The 13,508-nt window shown below is 40.5% G+C and overlaps 1 protein-coding gene across 1 annotated transcript in view; it reads left to right on the top strand.

The window, feature by feature from the left end:
- The window catches only part of THSD7B (thrombospondin type 1 domain containing 7B), a 219,498-nt gene that overhangs the window by 113,738 nt on the left and 92,252 nt on the right, over nucleotides 1–13,508 (top strand). The window contains exons 12-13 of the mRNA XM_067298639.1: nucleotides 1,326–1,520; nucleotides 5,979–6,242. Coding sequence (XP_067154740.1) covers nucleotides 1,326–1,520; nucleotides 5,979–6,242 — 459 coding nt within the window. The remainder of the gene's footprint in view (nucleotides 1–1,325; nucleotides 1,521–5,978; nucleotides 6,243–13,508) is intronic.

Raw genomic sequence — 13,508 nt, forward strand, 5'->3', positions numbered from 1 at the left:
CTTCCTGTGACTGAGTTTTATGCATTAATACTTTTGTCCTCTCATCATGGCTATGCAGCGCCATTACCCCAGTGCTATTAACGTTTGCAGGTTAGCTCCAGAAGAGGACGGGGGGCTCTGGAAAGAGGGTACGGGTCAGAAATGAAACTCAGGGGAAATCAGTGCATCTAAATCCTGGGCTGGGCTCCTGCAAACCCCATTCAATGTTGCCTGGCCATGGAGGCATCCAAGCCTGGATTCGTAGGGCCTCAGCTTCACCCTGGCTGTGCGCCTGCTACTTCTTGAGAGCTTTCGGCAGGGGACTGAGCAGGAGCTATCCCACGTGCACTGTATCCCACCTGAATCTGGGCTGCAGCCTGGGCAGTCAGTGCCAGGTGGGGAGGCAAAGAGCTGCACACGTTCCTGAGCTCTGGGAGCGCTGCGGGTCCGCGAGGGCCTGGTGGAGTGGCGCTCTCCTCCGCCAAGACCCTGAAAGTAGCTGTTTTTTTTCTGTTAATGGCTCTGTTCAGCAGGGCTTGTAGAGCAAGCCCATTGCACGTGGGAAGATCAGGCTCCTAGTAAACTGCGACGGCTGCAGGAGCTGCTGACGTCCCCTTTCTGCAAGGGGTCGCCCAGGAGGCGAGAGGCCCAGGACCTCCCCCAGCGGAGCTACGTTCCCCCTTTCGCCCAGCCGGGGAGCCTGGCTGCCAGGCCGCAGCCTCAGCGCCCTTGCCCTCCCTCCTAACGATCTGCGTTAATGCAGAAGAGACTTAGAGATTCGTATGGCCAGAGAGGGAGAGCCCTGCTCGCTGGCGTGACGCCTAGAGCTCTCGCCTGGAGGTCTTGCGGGGAGACCTGGTGCTCATGCCTCGCTGCAAGAAGCGTTTAGCTGCCTAAGTAGCATCTGCCACTCAAACAGCTCTTCCCTCATCTTACGTGGAAAAGGTGGCAGGTTTTCTTTTCTTTTTCAGTTCTGGGGGTGAAGTAATGAGATAATTTCAGTTCCGTGGATGGTGTATGCATCACAACTTGGGAATCCTGGCCTTGACCAAATGTCATCATTTCTTAAACTGTCGCCCCAACACACAAAATGACCAGCTCCTTGAGAATACTGCATTTACATCATGATGTAGATAACAAACTTGTTGAAATAACAATATGTCTTTATGGTTTTGTGAAGCTTCTAGCACAGGTTTGAGTGAAACAAGAATAATGACCTAAAAATAAATCAGCTTTATACTATTAACCCAGAAGATTGAATCTCACATAGAGCACAAGTACCAGCTGAATAGAGTATAATTCAATATATAAAGCAATATAAAGATTTCTATATTTTTACTCTTCAGCTGTTGCATGCCTCTCAGAGAACAACGATTCTGCAGATGTCAGTGAATGCATGAAGTGGACAGGACCTATGCCTTCTCTTGTGCAAGAGTGTCTCGTTCCCTGCAAAGATGACTGCACATTTACCCCTTGGTCTAAATTTACGGCATGCTCTTTTGACTGTGAATCAACAAAAAGTAGAAGACGGTCACTCACAGGTATAGTTAATCTCTTGTATTATTTATCTCACGGCAATACTTGCAAATAATGTTTCTTAGATGTTGGTGAATTGATTTTTGATCTGGTATTGATCATTGCCATTTTTATGCACGCACATTGCAGGGGGAGAACAGTGCAGAAAACTCAGTGCTGGAAAGACAAAGTGTTTCATATACGCTGTAAATTAAATACAAGCCATTTTAGGCATAAACCGAATAAAGAAAACAGTGACTATGCAGTGCGCGAATATATTTGACCAATTAATCTGGGAAGCATGAGGCAAATGTGTATACAAGAATAAAAATCAATGTATTCTTCTCTTTAAGACTGTTAAGGTGAAATCTGGGTGAAGTTTAAGGCTGGGAGTTTTGTGTTCTGCAGTTTCCAATAGTTCAACACTACAAATTAATACCATGAATGAGGAAAACCTGATATCATTAAACTCGTTTTGTTTGATCTTTTATGTATCTTAATAAAGCACTCTAGTTCATGCTATTTCATGGTACATTTTCCCATACTTACTATTTTATTTTGTAATTATGTTATTTGAATGCTGGCCAAACTGAAAACCTTTAAAACGGGAGAACATTAATAGTTCAGGGCCACTTGTTTTATTAGGAGTTGTCTTTTCCTCTCTGCGCTTGGCTAAATCAATCCAAATGAATTATGCTTTTTTTAGAAGGTTTGTCAGAAATGTACTGTTATTGTTATCCTACATACTTCCAACTTCACGTGTATTTGTCTGCATTTAAGTACTATGGTTTAGCTGGGTTCAGTTTGCTCCATTACTAGAGGTTTGCTCCATTACTAGAGGGGAAACATCAAAGACTTCTACCATTAAGTAAAAAATTAAGCGTTGTTGTAAAAATATCTACTCTGTGTGATTGTTTGGTTATTCAATTTGTTACTGTTGGAATGATCCAAGTTTTGAGTAACTTACAATCACGTTATACAAACATAATGGAATCAAACTGTTTTATTCATGAGTATGGCTCATTAAAAGATAAAGATTTCTCTTTTACATAAAAGTCATTATTATAAAATATTCTATTGCTTCTGTCAAAGAATTTATTCTAAAATGTTCTCTTTTTCAATGCCTGTATTTTTAAATGAATAGAGGTCCTCCATCCCTATCAGAAAAATATATGCCGGATCTTATAGAAAATGTAATATACTGTAAGAAATTAAGTGAATAGTTACTTCTTCATAGTTTTAAATCTGAATTTTCTTTACAAATGTGTGTGCAAGTCGCACACAATTATGGTCCTTAATATTCCCTTTCTTACTCCATTCTGCATCAGACATAGGTCCGTTCAATTAAGTGGACCAAAAATGGTCTCTGGTCTTCAGGTTTCGATGCTTATCTCTTGGCTCATACTGCATTTGTGAGCAAAGGCCATCCAGCTCTGCCCTCTGGGAGACGTAGATACGACTTTATCAGGTTCCCTTCATCAGGATGGGAAGGAGCTCTTGTCTTCTCATCTCTCTCCCAGCCAGGGCTTTCTGCAAAGCAAGTGGTTGTAATGAAACGGGTATCCCAAGTGGTGCTGGGAGGCAGCAGAGAAATCCAGAGAGCAGCAAGGCAAGGACGAAATTGGACGTTGGTTTTGCTTTGGCCACCGCTCCAAAGGGGCACTGGATGAGACTAATGCTGATCTGTCTTTGCATAAAACATGAAAATTGGAGCTGGCCCTCATCGTGTAGCTGGAGACCAAAAGTCCTGAAAAAATCTCGTCCATATAGACTCAGTCCAAGGATATAAAGAAAGTGCTGTTCAGGAAGTACTTCATGGTGTTGAGTCCTCTATCCATTTGTATTTCACCTTTTTCATAAGATTGTATAAATTGTACCCTGTTTGACACCATATGTCTACATTCAAATGAATGCTTTGGCTTCATTATAGGAGTTTGTTAACAATGCCATTTAGTGGGAATCTCCTAACTGTTTGCTAAGTGTTTGCTTGCCTCCCACTCGGTTTTTGATAGTACTATTCATTTTACTTTGTAAGTAATCATAGACTCTACATATGAAATTGGTCATTACTAAAGAAGCAAAAGACTTATTACAAAACACAAGAAAATTCAAAGTCACTATAGTGAAAAAGGAACTTTGTAGGCAAGTCTTTGGTTAATTAATAATACAGTCAAATATTCACTGTACTATGGATACAACTGCATTTTCCATAGCTAGGTAAATTTTTAATATTTCATATGATTTTAGTATATAGTATGTGCTATCTGATAACATGGAATGTATATAATATTTATTAGCCTACAGAAATTAATTCAATTTGAAAAAGAAAATACTATTTATTTGAAGGGTTTGTGTCCTTGAAAATTTTGGTGATGGCATTTCTACTAGTAATTTTTAAAGCAGTCCATGAAGATAATAAAAGTATCTCCATCACTGATTCTAAAACTACTTTATAACGAGCCTGGAATGAATGTCACTTTTGCCCTCAAAATAGGGCTTTAATAGCAACTTCATTAGAGGGAAGATTTCTACACAACAGATGGCAGGACAAATTGGAAAAAGTGTCGTGCAAGTGTGAGATTATTAGCATCCTTACTTGTATCTGATGTGCTTCACATAATAATGGCAAAACTTAGAAACCACACAGAAGTAGCCAGCTCCCAGATCCCATGTTTACTAATACGATGCAAAACACGCCAAGCCTCTCTACATACACACTGATGGAGTTTTTGGTTTCCATCAGCTTGTCAAACATAAAATACTTTAAATGCCACTAGAGAGCTCTCAGTCTATTTAAAGTCTTTTAAAAGACTTTCCTTGAAGTGTGCAGACTTATACCTCTTGCACCTCACGTGAATTTGTTCATAAATATTTGCTATAATTTGGGTATTAGAGAGGATAATCTGAAGAAGCTGAAGTGGGCTGCAATGAGCCCCCGAGGCAGTCTTCCCTGGGGGCTGCCTCAGTGCTCTCAAGCACCTTCTGTGGCTGGTGCAGATTTAGGCACACTAAGTTACGTGCCTAAAATTTGGCTGCGTAAATGCCTTTAGAGTTTGACTGTCGTTGCGCTGCTAGCTGAGAAAGGAGGTCTACGTTATTTGGGTTTCTTTGGTTTTGTTATCCCTTTGTGCTTGCAAGCTTCACTTTTCCTGGAACTCTGAAAATAAAATTTTGAAAGAACTGTGGTGCTTGAAGGACAATAATATTAATGATCTACAATATGTGCCCCTTTCTTTGGACATACGTGTGTATATGCAAAAAGACTTGCATTCATGACAGGCAAGCTTCTGCTCCTCCTGATGTGTGGTGGAATGATTTTATTGGTACAGGACTAGAAAGAAGGTTGTTTGGGTATATTAGTTGTTTATTTTTAATATCGCACTGGGTACAGTAGCAAAGAGAAAACATTTCTTTTGACATCACAGCTTTGAAAACTCTTTGCAAAACTATTTTTAGACTGTCAGGAATCCCAAAGGAGCACTTTGAGGCTGTGATAGAGATATGGTTTGTTACTGAAGATGGATTCTCCCCTTCTGCGTGGATGCCAAATAAAAAGACATCTCTGAGTTCAGACAGCATGAAGATTGCTCCATTTCGCCTTGGCTAACCCATGGCAAGAACAGCACTGATTTTACCTTTCAGAGGCTGTACGTGGACCCTTTTTCCCTTGAGCAGTTGTAGGGATTCAGGAGCAGGAATTCTGCTCTTTACCTTCTCTCTCGTGGTAGCTGGGACCTGCAGGAGATGTAGATGTCCTCCAGGAGCAGGGTCTGGAGAGTCCAGTTGCAAAGAGCTGTACTGTAGTTTTATTACAGTTTGCAACTGTAGTTTTGTTTAAGTTCTTCTGCTTCCTGAAGCTCCTGAAGAGGAAAGATCTTTAAACAGCCTTGTTTTAAAATCTGTTAAGGAATAGAGCAAAAGAAAACATTAAACCAAATGTAACCATTGAAATGCTTTCTTGACCTAATATCTTACTAAGGATTATCTTTTCTGATTTCTTCAAAGTACAGTTTGTGTGCAAAGTGCATGTTTAACTAATTTGTAAAGTAGCCTCAAAGAAGAAGTTTTGACTAATGTAGACTCCTTTGCAAGTTGCTCTAGCAACCATGGATTGCAAAGGGAATAGAGACAAGACTATCAATTTGTTTGCATCAGATAATTAGGGAAAAATGATATTATATAAAACTGCAAAGAATTTTCTCAGCAGATCATTACTACAGTAAGACTTTGCATTTTGCTCAGTACCTTATCCATCGCAACAGTATTTCCAAGTTCTCTGGTTGCCCCTGGAGATAAATACATTGTCCTTGCACTCCAAAGCACTGGCAAGAGCTAATAGATGCTTCAGAAGCATTCCTGTATATTAACATTCAGATTGTCTTGATTCTAATGTGTTGAATTCCTGCAAGTATAAATAATATGACGTGTTGTTATCAAAAGCAGCAGATGTTAAGCTAACGAGCAGATTTCTTTGGTTGGAACAGGGAGAAGCAGAAAGCGAGACAAATGCCAGAATACAGAAGTTTATCCTCAAGTGGAAACTGAGCTGTGCCCCTGTGAGATGTTTACCTCACAGCCCCATGGAAATTGGTCAGATTGCATTATTGAAGGAGGTAAACCAGAGCTGCAATTAGGAATGAGACTCCATGGAGACACCAAGGAATGTGGAGAAGGTGTTCGACTCCGAGCTATCGCCTGTTACGATAAGACTGGCAGGCTTGTGGAACCATCTTACTGTAGCAGTTCTGGTAAGGAGATATTTAACTGCACAACACATGTACATAACCCCGATCCTGAGCAGAATTATCTACTGAACAGTTCATGTTGGGCCCTATCATACGTGTGTACCTATGTCCTTGCCATAAATGTTGCCATAAATGTTGAATGTGGTTCTTCTGATATCTTCTTGCAGCTCTTAGTACTAAGATTTTCTTCAGTTTAGTGTAAGGATCTTTTGACATTCCCTACAATTGAAATTAGATAGAACAGTGCTGAACTTGGCTGTACAAAGTCAGGATGCCAGATGGATTTCTTTTATTTGTATTAAAATCCCATAAAAGTATAAGCTAAATTAGAAGGAGAAGCTTGTATATCAATCAGCATTTTGTTTGAACGTATCTCCTACTTCACTTTTTAACTGTTGATGCATTTTTATTCCTTCTCACTAAATTTGCAGTCCTTACAGTTGTTTCCAGTGTGGGAATCAGGAATTTGCTTGAGAAAGCCATGTTTAATTACAGAGGCTCTGTGATGTCCCCTTCTCTCTCTACTACCAAGTACATGTGACTTCAGCAGTCAGTGGTCTTATCCTTGCAATTTTGTACCAATCTCCAGCCTAGATTGATACACAGCATATATTCCAGTTTCCCAGCTTGCTGAGAATTTAGGCTGTGGTTCTGTCCTTGCAGCTGCTTGAATTCTTATATTTAATCAAGTAGCCTACATCAAACAAAAGCAGATGCCTCAGAGATAGGGCAGAGATAGAGCAATGGGGCAAGCAGGAAATGTCATTTCATCTGGATATTCTCTCCTAGTCTCCATAATTTACAGTTTATCAAAATCATTGCTCTAAATTGGTTTACAGAAACACCTCTTATCTTACCTTGGCTTCTGCAGGGACAAACGTGCACCTTTCCTGCAACCCACTGAAAACACTAATGCTCTCTGAAACTTCCAGTCAAAAAGCCTAGGACACTACACAATGTCATGTAATGGTTTGGCAGACTGGTGGTGGACTGTATGATGAGAGAAGGGAAATGAAGTTTCAGGAGAAGATTAATAAGTCAGTCAGGAACCATTAAAGGTCTGGAGGAAAAGGGAGCAGAGAAGGAAGTGGGGCTGCTCTGTGGAGGGTCTTCAGGATGAAGATCAACCGCCTGAGCTGTATGTGGTAAAAGGAAAAAAAAAAAAAAAAAAAAAAACCTAATGAAGTGATTCAGCCCTAGAGTGAATTCGGCATGCAGCTGTTTATTACTGTTCCAGCTGGCTGCACCGATTCATAAAGCAGCTTTCTGTGGCTTGTGTTTCGACGATGTGCTGTTGTACCAATTGATTATGCCTCTGTGTCCCGTGAAGGAGGAATACCATACCTTTCCCCCTCAGCATGCCTTTTCTTCTGCAAAAAGGGAGCTGCTGGGTTTTGAAAGGTGGGTTTGTCTGTGCAGTGACTTGCTCTTTTGAAAAACTCAAGGCTTATATTACTATTAAAAAGAGGAGCTCATCTATGTGGGAGGCTTCTCTGAATAACCTTGAAGCCTGTTTTCTGTCAGTGATATTTATGTGGCATTTTTAATGGTCAGGCTTCTCTTAGGGAGGTAGTAGAGAGTGGGATCCCAGCTCAAGAGGATTATTGTCGGCTTTCTTGTCTTCGCCTTCTTACCTGAGTAGCAATGATTGCAACATGGCCCTGGCACAGGGTCCCTAGTGGAGGTTGCAGAGGTGGTCAATACTGTATAGCAGAGCCTTTTTGTACACTCTCCCTCTTACAATCTATTTCCAGAGTAGTCCTAAGCCCCTTAGGTTTGGAGGTGGGAGGGCAATGAGGGATGGATGTTCCCACCTTCTGGCTGCCCATAGAACGTTCCCCCAAGGGTGAACTATTAATCTCCAGCCAGCCAGAGTTTAATATTCAAGATGTTCAGGATCTTGCTCTCCCAAAACAGAGTATCTGATTTAATAAAGGCATTCGGGGCAATCTTGTCATAATAAGAAACAATCGGTCAGCCTGGTGTAGGGAGAAGTGCAGTAAGACATGGAGCCTTGCAGAGCCAGAGCATCTTGTGGAGCTCCTGATCAGCCCATAGCAGGGATCCCCTAAAACCTTCCCTATTTGAATCCTGTGCCTCCACAGGTGGCTGAGGTCTGTCATTTCTCCTGGTTGCTACCCGGTGTTGGGGGCCTTCTGTTCTCTGCAAGGCGAGCAGGGAACAGCCTTGCCTTGCTCTCCTGAGCACATGAGTTTTTCTACAGCTTTGGGCCTACTGAGCAGAGGGACATAGGTTCTCTTTCCATCTTTGGGACCTGCCTCCAAACCATATTATTTACGTGAAGATACAACCAATATTTATGGTCACTAGAGCTGGGAGCTTTCAAAATGCACTTCTGAACACATTATTCAATTAGCGATAGAAACAAATCATTATCTAATTAATAATTAGCAGAATGTTATTCAACCATAATAAAGAAGAGCAAATCACAGAAGCATGCAAAATTGCTAAGCCCTGAGAAATTGTTCATGACAGGGTTTTCTAAGTAACTCTATTTGGCCTGCTCACAATTAATATCAGATGACCTTTTGACATTTGCTAGCTGACTATATCTAATTAAGCCATCACCTTATTTATTGAATGCCAATCGCTCTGATATTTAGGCATTGTTCTTGCTTTATGGCGAGTAAGGATGTTCCTCTTCTCTTTCTTTCAGGTCTCCCGACCTCTCTTTGTTTCCTGTCCTTTTCCTTTTGCAGGACAGGGCTCTTCCTTTCTTTCTCTTGAACCAGGACAAAAGTGAGAAATTCTGAGACTTACAACTCAGTTCTTTGCTGAGTCCTTTTGAAGACATTTTGAAAAATGTAGAAAGACTTCAGTGCTACAAACCTTGCCTTAAAAATTAGATTTAGGTTTGTCCCAGACTTGATAATGCTGTGAGAACAGTCAGTCTGTAGCTTTTCTAGAGAGCAAACTTTGGTCTCTCGCCTTCCCTCAGCAATGATTTTTACTTATCCTGACTGAAAGCTGGCTGTTAAACTTACCAGCTTCAGTAGGAATCTTGATTCAGATTATCCTCAACCTATTACCTGTAACTATATTTAAGCACACCTTCTCAACAAAATTTTTTTTCCCCATAATATGGGGAATAATATTTATATGTATAATATATATAATAATATTTATATATATATGTCTTCCCATTAGAAGACAGAATTATCTTGCATTCAGCTCTCCAGAGGGCCAGGGGAATTCTCCATGTGCTCTCTGGCTGGTGGAGTATCCTCTTTGGATGTGAAAATTGTCCTGTTAATCGCAGTTTGCTCACTTCTCTCAATCTGTCATCTCAGTCAGTTTCTGGTACTATTTTTGAATTTCCACCTCCTTTGTTTTGAATTATTTCATGTGATTCCTTTGCCTCTCATTTTTTTGTGCTATGCCAACAGGGTATTTCATAATCTTAGAAGAACATAGGGTGCCTCATCTGTTCCAAATCAAAGGCTGGAGATTTCCATGCTCTTACACAGAGGTTCTCCTTTTGATCTGATGATGAATTCATGGAAAGCAAGAACTTATGAACTGTGCTTATACTATTCAAATTCTGCTTTGCTTGCAACAACGCGAACCTGGAAGACACAACAGACATAGACCTTGGCTTTAAATCGTGGAGCAGTTAGCTGCAACTTACAGTCACCTTAAAAGGCTTTAATTGTCTCTAAATTTATGAAGGGCATGGCAGGGACACTAATATACCTCCTTATTCACGGTAGCAAAATGTTATGTTGTTATGTGGTTGTTTGCAGCTGTGCAAATCAAAGAGGACGGAGGTTGTGCTCATGGCTCCCCAGCACCTCTGCTGATGCAGGGACATCACTTGCTTCTTCCCAGTCCAGTCGTTGGACTTGGAAGGGCGGGATTAGCAGGCAGATGCACCAGTAGGACTTAAAAGTTTTGATGACGTGAAAACTGGGTGTTTTTGACGTTGCAGCAAGAATGCCCACTCCTGTGAGGCACAGCAGACCTGTATTCACTACTAGTGCAAGTGCTTCTTCCTTCCTGATTAACCATGTCCCTAATGTTGAGAGATTTTGGGCAGTATGCAAAGGTCATGCATCACGAATTTCAACTCCTACTGCTTAAAACCGTGTAGTATCAAGTCTCATGAAGCTTGATTTTTCAAAAGGTCAGCACACAGTCGTACTGTGTTTCTATCCAGGGCATTACTTGAAAATTCTGGCCGCCCACTTAATCGAAATTGCCTGCCCTTAACCTGTGAGTTAACATAAGAACCTGCTCTAAAACTCTGTGGTGTTTGAATCCCTGCACACTCTGACTCTCAGTCTTTTATCTTTTCGGTTATATGACAGCAATCTTTCCTTCAATTCTAAAGCAATACCTGTAATTCTAGTATTTAGCAAAATTACTTTTTTCCAGCTCGAAGGAGGAGGATGCTAAAAGCATGCAAGTTAAAAGAGGAGGAGTTATTTTAGGAGACTGAGACCTTTTCAGGTAGCTTTTAATTGCCAGACTGTAGTAGTATTTCTGCAAAATGATAGTTATGTAGCTCAAAAATCTATAAGCAGAACTTGAACATTAAAGAAATGTGATCCAAGTCAATCCTGCACTGATAGCATACTTACCTTTTATACAAGGTAATAGCTTTGGGAAAAAAAGATGGAAAAGCTACATTGAGTAAATGTTGTATATTTTTGAAAGTGTATCTATTTTGGCATTTACTGTGGTATGGATTTTTTCATATATGGTGAATATTATTTTGAAAAATGAAATTGTTGCAGAATTTCCTGATTTTGTTTTGAAAATTTTCTGAAATAGAAACTTTTCTGAGCAGTTTTTTTAAATCCCATTTCACCTGTGTTTTTGAAAATATTTTTTAAACGCTGAATTTTATTCTTAAACTAAAATTGGATGTAGTAATTTCATTTTCTCCCCACAAACTATTAATTCCAAAAAAGTCATAAACACTATCCTACAAAAAACCCTACAAATGAGGCAGTTTACTGCCTTCTTTCTTTGCTAACAAAAATCTACGATGCTGCCTGTGCTCTCTTCTTCCCATCTCTAGACCTTACACGTAGGAGCCTCAGCATGCCTCTTCGGTGCTCATGGCACCATCGTTTAAAGATTGCATGTAGGCCCACTCTTCAGCCTCTGCTACGCCTCCTTTGCTTGGCATGTCTGCTTATTTAAATATTATGAACCTTCTGTTTCTCTCTGTGGTTTCTTCTGTGTCTGTCTGTGGGATTTCTCTCGATGACCTATTTATTATAAATAAGCTATAGGAATATTATGGGACAAAACTACAGTTAAAAATATACCAAACTCTCATTGCTAGCACCTCCCCATGCACATCCACGCGTATAAATATGAATGACTCTAGTATTTATGAGAACAAAGCCTTTAAAAGACTTTTGGAGGAAAAAGTTCCTGCTGAAAATTCACCTTTTTGTGCACCAGGGCTTGCTCTTTTCTGCCAGTCTGCTCACCCTGAGAGAGAATCAAGGCTGGCTTTGGATCACAGGCTGCTGGGACACATTTCCAGATGCGGGACAGGCCTGTTCGGCCCTTGGGGCCCCACTTCAGGATTCCTCGAAGCTGCTGTCACTGGTGACCACTTGTCCGCTATCTCATAGCTAATAACTTCTAAATTTAGCCCTGAAATCCCAGCCGAGTTCTCCTCTGGACCTCTCAGACATTTCTATGCATTTCCTTGAGTGCAAAGTGACACTCTTAATTACAGCTGTGGTTGCCCATGAAGTTATAAGCAGAGCTAGAGCTTTTAAAGGATCTTCCCTCTATTTCTTGTTTGGCTACAGGGTTTTTACATATTGCTCTCCTAACAGTGCTTAAAGAACCCTTTTTTTTCTACCTTTTCCTTCCCTTTCTTCCAAAGTCTACTCACCGTATGAAAATTTGACTATAGTTCTTATCTCCTGGATGTTAAAAGAATTCTGAAATGAAATTGGATCAGAAAACGACTGTTCAGACATTGCTGTTTTCTGTGTTTTCTCTGGCAAAACAATCAAAGGTAAAAAGCCATCAAAGAGCCTTATTTCTAAATGGGTCAAACTGGTTATCAAAGAAGCTTATTTAAAACAAGCTAAGACTTCCCTGGAGGCATTAATACACAGGAATGCACATTCGCCAGATCTTTATCTTCTTACAGAGAGCAAGCATGCATCTTTCGAGAAAATATATAAAAGATTAGCTATACGATCAGCATCCTCTGTAGGTGCCACGTTTAATCATAATGATGTATGTTGGTGTTCCTCAACTCTAAATATAAATCTTTATAGCATATCTTTTCTTCTGTCTTTCTTGCATGTGTTTTGCTGCATTCTGTAAAGTGACCCTTTTGAACAGGCGACAGTGCTGGGCTGTGAGAAGGAATGACTTTTTACTAACCTCCAAATTGGCTTTTTGATGTTTCAGTATGACGTTTTCCAGGATCCTGAATTCTGATTGCTACTCCTTGGCACGACAGCTTGCTCTAAGGTGAATAAGGCTGCAGACTCTCAGAGTATGTCCTGGCTGTGTGCTTGTCCCCCTTATTTGATAGAGATGGGGGGGAACGTGACCCTCGTGCGGGCGGGTGTGCAGAGCAGCCGATGCACTGTGAGCCTTCGCTTACCAAACCGCCTTGGCTCATGTCCGTGCCCTTTGTTTCTCTTATTAGACTCTGTTAGTTTTTCTCTGGTTTTGACAGGTTGATTTAAGCCCTTCAATGGGAGTCAGGAACATTTTGGCTTAGAAATAGTAACTCAGGGTGGAAATAGTCTATGAGAGGTTTAGGAGAGCTCTGGTAGCAAGTTAACACGTTGGGCAGTCTACTACTACGATTCCTGCAATAGGCTACAAGAAGAGTATCTTTTTGAAATGTGGCCAGTCTCTAAATCCTTAATAACTCATTTATTATAAATATGGCCTAATATAAAGCAATGTTCTAATAAAATGTTATCATACTAAGATAGATTCAGAATTAACATTGCTCCCTCCTATGTGTCATTCCATTTAGTGTGTTATACTGGAATGATGAGGAAATACTTTTTTTTTTTTTTTTTTTTTCATTTGAATGAGTTGTGGATGCAAGTGTTAAGGTGTCTGCTTTTTCTGCTGATGGATAACATCATGATTCCTTCAAGAGATATGTTACTGTAGCGGAAAATGACATATACTACTGGGAATTCCCAGAATTCCTCTCAGGTCTTGCATGTTTTTTTTGAGTCTTTTTAATGTGATTGCCTCCTATATGACTCTGATGAACAGGACTCTCAGGTAAATAAATGGATG

This window comes from Apteryx mantelli, chromosome 6 (assembly GCF_036417845.1).
Source record: "Apteryx mantelli isolate bAptMan1 chromosome 6, bAptMan1.hap1, whole genome shotgun sequence".
Classification (NCBI taxonomy): Eukaryota; Metazoa; Chordata; class Aves; order Apterygiformes; family Apterygidae; genus Apteryx; species Apteryx mantelli.